Raw genomic sequence first — 8383 nt, 5'->3', positions numbered from 1 at the left:
TTTCACACAAGCATCAAGTTCTCTCCCTTTGAGGCCATTTATGGGTGAAAGTGTAGATCAACTCTCTGTTAGGCAGAGGTATGAGACACACAATTAGCGAAGGGACTAGTACCCAACAACACTCTTATTGGGCCCGAGATTATCAGGGAAACAACTGAGAAGATCGTTCATATCAGGGAACGACTCCAGGCATCTCGAGACCGACAGAACAGCTACGTTGATAGACGGTGGAAGCCCCTAGAATTCCAAGTTGGCGATACTATTAAATGTCTCTCCATGGAAAGCGATGATACGCTTTGGAAGGCGGGGAAAGTTGAACCCAAGCTGCAGTTACCACCAAAACTCAGCAATGTACAGCCTGTCTTTCATGTGTCAAACCTAAAGAAATGCTTATCGGATGAGACTCTCGTTGTCCCATTTGACGAGATTGAGGTGAATGAAAATCTCCATTTCATTGAGGAACCAGTTGAAATCATGGATAGAGAAGTGAAACGAACAAAGCAAATCCGTTTTCCCATTGTGAAGGTCCGATGGAGCGCCAAACGGAGTTCACCTGGGAACACTAGGACTAGATTGATGAAAAATTACCCCCATCTTTTCCCTAGTTCTTGAAGGCTACCCCAGAACAAATTTCGGGACGAATTTCCCTCTAACGGGGGGATGATGTCACAGCTAGAAAATTAGGGTTGAGATTGTGATTCTTGTACGAGACAATTTCCTCCATGTAACCTTGTAACCCTCCAGTTAGTGAAATTCAAACTACAATATTATTTAAATTTATACGTGTATACATTGTAAATCAAGCCTCATACAAGCCCAATAAATTGATCCAATAGTTAAGACCAATCCATTTTGGGCTTTGATCCAAGAATTTTTGGCCCAACACCCAATTGGGCCTTATTGGGCCGATAACCCTTCATTGGTCCCCATTGGGCCGAAAAATCTTACCGTGAACCTTATCGGGCCGATAACTCCTTCATTGGTCCTTATTGGGCCGAAAACCTTCATATGGGCCCTATTGGGCAGAAAATTTTTATTAGGCTTTTCATTGGGCCGAAAACTCCTTCTAAGGCCTTATTGGGTCGAAAACTCCTACCTTTGGGCTTTATTAGACCGAAAAATCTTATTGGGCCGGAAATTCCTATTGGGCCAAGCCAAAAATCGAAACCCACTCTTTTGGGGTCACCCTTTGGGCCGAGAACCCTAGGGTTTGGTTATCGCTTAAACAAAAGAAAAAGGAAAAAGAAAAGAGAAATTACTTTGCCACCTCCTTACTACCCCCCATACATCAAAGCTATAATCCTCCACATATCAAGGAAAGCATCCCATCAACTTTCTAAGAGTCAACTCTCTCTTCCCTTATCTCCCTCTTATCTCTCGACCGCAAACCACCACCCTCTCACAGACACTACAAAATTTTAGTTTCCTCACTTCATTCTCAAGACTCCTCTACATTCTCCTAAAATTTTGGTGTGTATATGTGTGTTTGGTAAGGGTTTCTTCAAGCAACACTCAAAAACTAGGTAAGTTTCTTGTAAACTTAAGTGATTTCTATATATATCTAAGTGAAGAACTTCATGTTTACACACCATTTTTGTGTGTAGTCTCTTAGAACACCACCATTTTCGAGAATCTCTCCAAGACACAAGGCTAGGCTCGAAAATTTTCACCTTCTTCTTCTACATCTCGAAAATCAACCAAGGTGAGCTTCATACCCCACTATTTCGTGTTTTCATCCATTTAGGGGCAGGGGGATACAAGTCAAGTTTTATTCACATCTTTGGATATTTGCATGCACTTGTGTGTTTATGTAACTACATGTGTTGAAATGTTGAATACCTCATGCTAACACCCCCATAAACTCAAGATTTACAAGGTCCATGTTGCTAGATTAAGTTTATCCTTTGGATAATTTCATGGACCATAGTCATGGGTTGAAGATGAAACAAGATCTCAACTAAAAAGGTTCTTAATATATGTTACGTTAATAACATTTTTGTGTTATAAAAGTTTTGTGGATATGTTTGTTCACAGAAAATGGTGAAAATATGGGTTTTACACTAAAAAATGGTTAACTTTTGGACATATGCAATTTTAACACTTATACTTATAAAAATAATGGAATATAATAAATTTCAAGATTTCTATATATATTTTTGTAAAAATCGTGACATGCTAGAGTCACACCAAAATAGTATATTTTGTGTTACAAAACTCCTAAACTAAATTTTGGTATGTTAAACAAACTACAAAACTTGATTATTTTACTAAAAATAATTTTTACTAGTAAAATAAGTGTAATATGTTGTCACCATTTTAATAGTTTGAAAACTTAGAGGATAATGCTATTTACACAACATATATTACAAATAGACAAGCCCATTAACGATTATTTATAAAAAATGTTATAAATAAATTAACTAAAACGGTATACAAAACAGAATTATCACGACAAAAAAATTTGCATGTCATGAGCTGTCCGTCATAAAGCTTTTCAAGGTACAAGTTATAAGTTGTGTGTTATAAAGTAGTAAAACGCGTGTAATAAAAATTTAGTCATGAATTTACCCTAGTAATGTTATTTTCATTATTCTATAATTGGAGTCAAAGCTCGCGTAAATCTGTTAAGGCACTTGTGAGACTTTCCTTCGCCATACCTACCTACCATACACTGTATGTCCTGTAGTTATAACCAGAGTCTTTCGAAGGGAGAGCGAGGTAATTGTGTATAGATCTATACGGGATTAATGCCCCACACCTGAGTTGTTCGCTACAGCTAGACAGGGCCAATCTAGGATGACAAATATCTTACCGAAACCGATGCCTGAAGAATGTCATGACAGGCATATAAGTTATATTAAGCATGGTTGTAACGATTCACATAGGGATTAACAATTTTATTTTGGATTTACGAAATTATACACTTCACTGGTTTTATAAAACATAAAACTACGCTTCACTTTTTGTACATTAATACCACCACCCCAGTCTCAGGGTTTTAAGACTACAAATTTTCATAAAACAGGAAATATGGGATTTTCTGGGAACACACGCTCTTTTCAATTACAAACAAAAGAAAACAAAGGACATGCATGGAATTATTTCCAGTTTTAGAATGAGACTTCCAAACCATTTTTCACAGAAAATATCGGATTTTATGGAGTTTTACAAATCATTGCAATCAAAGATGTTACAAAGCTTTTTATACAAATATGATTATGAACTCACCAACTTTTAGTTGATGCTTTTCAAAATGACTTGTATTCTTAGGGACTCAGTAAGCATGTATTTAGGCTATGGATTTTGGATATTTGCTACATTTTGGAACATCATATTTTATATCACTTTTCTGTAAACTTGTGAACAAATACAATCTATAAACAATGTATATTGGCATCTTTTAATGTATGATGTTTGGTTGTTATGTTTCATTCATATTCAGTTGTTATGATACTACACAATGACGTCATCCGCCATCCGACGTTTCCGCCGTTCTGGTTCGGGGTTGTGACAGAATATGCCAACCAAACACGATAGGTTATCAACCTTAGATCGCGTCCAAGTCATAACTAAAAGGTTTATTTTCGATTTACTCTTAAAACATTCAAGATTAATACAACTCCCACTGACTTCTTGACATATGAGTTTTCTCTCAAGGAACATTCCTTGATGAGCTAAAACAAATATATAAAAGTTCGTGTGGATTCTCAATAAGAAAAAACTCAACAAAATTGGTCTCAATTTATCTTTTGTTTCTCGATTAATGAAAACATCACAACTTTAATTTTATATGTGCTAGAGTAAGAAAACATTCTTAACTCCATATATTTCAAGGTGTTTTCAACCTTCTTAGATTGAAAAGGAGTTTCAAGATATGATTCATAGTTACTAGACTATGGCCCTGAAACTTGATTTTGAACGAAGTATGACTAATCTATGATCAAACTATTTCCAATAATATATGATTCAACTTCTTAGTCATATAATTGTACTAAGATGTTCTTCGAGGATCAATTGTGATATAAATCCACAATCACTAAGATGCTCATAAAACATGATATTAAAGCATTTTCCTTTCTTCTCAGAATGGGGAATCTTTTATTTGTCTGCATAATAGATTCTTCTTATTCGTTCTGCTACTCTCTAAATCTTTTCAAAGTATCAGAATTATGTTTAATCTTATAAACACAACCATATTTACTAAAACATTAGAAAATCATGACGGGTTGAGTTATCTTCCTTTGTGGTGGATATTAGTAGTCCATATCAACATGTACTAGATCCATTAGTCCTTCACTTGACTCACATAAACATATGATCCATGAATTAGTTAAAATTCTCCAATGAACAAGATTCTCATATACTATAAAATGAGACTTGTACAATACCATGTATCTGTCATGTTGGTGATGAGTTGATAATACCACATGCGATATCATAAGAATTAAATCCACAACTAATATTGCTAATATTAGAAACATAACCAACGCTTTTCTAAATGTCATTGCAAGGAAATATAAATAAGGCGACCAGTAAACCAAAATTTCACTTTTATTGAAAATAAACGAAAAATTGGAACTTGTTCTTACAACACATAAAATGAAAAACTATGTTTCTAGGCATCTCCTAAGAGAACAACAATCTATTAAATTATCTTAACTCCTTAGTAGTAGCTCCAAATTCTGATCATCGAACTGTGTGACCGAAGTCCATTTCCCACAATTAGATTCAGCTCACTCTGCTTGGGCTTCCTTATTTCTCTTAGATCTTGTAATAACATAAAATGAGATCATCACATAACGTATTAAGAGTCTATGAATAGGAACTTAGAAAAATAATGGAGTTAGATAACGGATGTATTTGAAGTAGAGTCATTCGGATTGACTTTACATATTTTAGGTATTTCGGGAAGCTTCGCAACCAATGTCCCCTTAATTAGCAGTAAAAACAAATGGACTCTTTAGGCTTAAGACATGGGATGATCTCAGAACAAGCCTTTCTCTATACCTTGCGATCAAACTCTTTGACCACAGTTGATCCCTTTCCATTAGGAAGATAAATTTTTTCTGAACCACCAATGTCACCATCACCAATCGCCAACTCTGCTTCAGATGCGCTCTTAATCATTTCTGCTTCAACAACTACCAACATTTGGTTCAGATCAACTAGGGTCACATCGATATTCCTTATATGGAAGTTTTCAAAAAACTGACCATGTGACTTAGGAAGCGAGAGTAGAACCAAATTAATGGCTTGCTCCCTTGGGAAAATGACACCCATTCTATCCAACTTGTCAATGTATGATTTCATTTGTAGAATATACACATACACACACATAATTTCTATCTTGTTGTCTACATGCCAATAGATTTGATATGTTTGATATCTTTCTGATGGGTTTTGAGCATTCTAACACTTCCTAAGTGTACATGCAACCCTAATAACCTTGGATCTATGTTTCTCTAATTATCATGCAAAGTTGAATTCCAAGGTTATATTCCTATCTAGCATACATGGGGAACAATTTTTAACTTGAATGAAAGATAGAATAACTTACCTTGTTGTTGCTTATGATCCTTAAAACCTTGTGAGCCTAGCACCCCAAGTGTGATGCCTCAAATGCTTCACACAACACCAAATGCTTTTGGAATGACTTTAGAGAGAATACACACTTCTAAAATCGGCCTAGCCCTCTTGTTTCCTATGTGTAGCCGATTTTGGTGGAGAATATGTTCTTTATATAGTGTTGACACATCTAGGGTTACACCATGTAAACCCTAATGTGTCTTGACTCTTCATTTCCATGACCCATGGGTTTGTAACTCCCATGGAGCATCCTATGGGTGGAACCCAACTTGATAATTCATGGAGCCTCTTAGCCCACTATACAAGTTATGGATGATTTACATAATCAACCCATATATTTAATTAGTTAACTTTTGATCACTTAATTAATTCTAAATTAATTCTTGATCAAACTAATTAAATAATACTATTAATATATTCGAACTTATAATATATTAATAATCCCCAAGTGTTATTTCTCTCATTTATTCTATCCAATTGCATGGTGCCATGAAACCCAAATGGACCATGCCGGGACGGGTCAAGTACATACTAAAAATAGTTATGGACTTAGACACCTTATCCAACAGTCTCCCACTTGGATAAGTCTAATAACTACAACTGTAATACTTCAGGAACCGAACGGCAATCGTAGCTCTTTCAAGGTCTCTCGGAACTGAGAAGATGATGATACGCCAATTAAGATAAGTGATCATATAATCCTCTGTTCGAGATATTAGCCGGACAAATACATGGAACAATGTCTTACTTATTGTCCAGCAGTTTGTTTCCCGATTTCCGATTTGTTTGACAAAGACCTTAATTGAACACATCAACTTAGTTCTGACTGGGCCCGGTACATAAGTCAAAACAAAATCATCGAGGGGCCCAGATATCAGCTTCTAATGCAAGAAGGAACAGATAAACTTCGACTCATATGTTTGTTCTACTACTCATTGAATTATACACAAGAGCATGTTTTATAACATCGAGTTACCAATGCGTTTTCGTACAATCAATGCATAACCAACTCATAATTAACAAATCATATCTCTAGGTTTGAAGACTTATATGATATTACCATCTCACAATCACTCGAGATAAATTCCATGAAGTGATTCTAGTGAGTGTGGGTTGAGTCCAATGCTCAGAGCTTATGAGCACTCATGATTGTTACAGCCATGTCCAACACCTTAGACCTCTACAACCAATCATGACAGTCTTGATTCATACCTACTTCCTACATATGACCGACTGTGGAGGTTCGAATAATATGATATACCAAACATAATTATTCTGGAAGTCAAAACATGCAAAAGAAATATAGTAAACAATCGAAAAGAGATAGCAACTCTTTACTCATAAATAAAACACCTTTTATTCATCATCTAATATCAGTTACACTTTACAAATTTCAAGGATATCTAACTACTAAATCTAATATCATCCTTCATCCCTATGCTTCGAGCATGCTAGAGATGCTTAACCCGAGTCAGTCCCTTCGTGAGTAGATCTGCAGGATTCTCATCCGATGATACCCTCTTTGCCACGAGGAGTCCTTTTTCTATTCGATGTCTGATGAAATGGTATTTTCTGTCGATGTTTCTGGATCTCCCGTGATCCCTTGGTTCCTTGGCTAAGGCAAAAGCACTTTCACTATCACAGAAAATTTCCATTGGCTCCTTAATAGCTAGTACAACTCCAAGGTCTCCAATGAATTTCTTCAGCCATATCGCCTCCTTTGTTGCCTCGCTAGCTACTATATACTCTGATTCACAAGTTGAATCAGCCATTGTCTCTTGCTTGGAACTCTTCCAAGAAATTGCTCCTCCGTTTAGGGTAAAGACCCAGCCTGACAGAGAGCGGAAATTATCCCTATCAGTCTGGAAGCTAGCATCACTATACCCTACAACTCTCAAGTCATCAATCCCACCGAGGGTAAGAACCCAGTCCTTAGTTCTCCGTAGGTACTTGAGAATATTCTTTACCGCAGTCCAGTGTGCCTTACCAGGGTTCCCTTGATACCTGCTAACCATGCTCAAGGAAAATGCTACATCAGGTCGAGTACACATCATAGCATACATGATCAATCCTACAACCGAAGCATAAGGTAATCGACTCATTTCTGCTATCTCAACCTCAGAACTAGGGCTTTGTATCATACCCAATCTGGCGTTACTATGGATGGTAAACTCTCCTTTGTTGGAGTCCTGCAAACTGAATCTCTTCATCACCTTATCCAGGTAGGTACTCTGACTAAGTCCAATTAGTCTTTTACTCCGGTCTCTCAAGATCCTTATCCCTAGAATATAGGCAGCTTCTCATAGGTCCTTCATAGAGAAACACTTCCCATGCCAGGACTTAACTTCTTGCAGAGTAGGGATGTCATTTCCTATGAGTAGTATGTCATCTACATACAATATCAAAAAGCTAAATACACTCCCACTAGCCTTGACATATACACAGGATTCATCTTCACTCCTAGAAAAGCCAAATTCTTTGACTTTCTCATCAAAGAAAAGATTCCATCTGCGAGGTGCTTGCTTTAACTCATAAATGGATTTCTCAAGCTTACACACTCTATTAGGGTACTCTGTATTGACAAAACCCTCCGGCTGACTCATGTAAACATCCTCAGCTAACTTTTCATTAAGGAAAGTAGTTTTGACATCCATTTGCCATATTTCATAGTCATGAAATGTGGTTATGGCTAACAGAACCCTAATAGACTTAATCTTGCCCACTTGAGAAAATGTCTCATCATAACCAACTCCCGGAGTTTGTGAGAAACCCTTTGCAACCAGTCGTGCCTTATAAG

General features: G+C 36.6%; 1 protein-coding gene across 1 annotated transcript; it reads left to right on the top strand.

Moving 5' to 3' along the window:
- The first annotated feature begins 276 nt into the window (after positions 1 to 276).
- On the top strand, positions 277 to 612 carry LOC145076020 (uncharacterized). Its single transcript, XM_079022046.1, has one exon. The coding sequence runs from the start codon at positions 277 to 279 to the stop codon at positions 610 to 612; it is 336 nt and encodes a 111-aa protein (XP_078878172.1).
- The last annotated feature ends 7771 nt before the right edge of the window (positions 613 to 8383 follow it).

The sequence above is a fragment of the Lactuca serriola genome, chromosome 9, assembly GCF_051521515.1.
Source record: "Lactuca serriola cultivar US96UC23 chromosome 9, Lser_US96UC23_V15, whole genome shotgun sequence".
Taxonomy (NCBI): Eukaryota; Viridiplantae; Streptophyta; class Magnoliopsida; order Asterales; family Asteraceae; genus Lactuca; species Lactuca serriola.
This window is presented reverse-complemented; position numbering and strand designations above follow the sequence as displayed.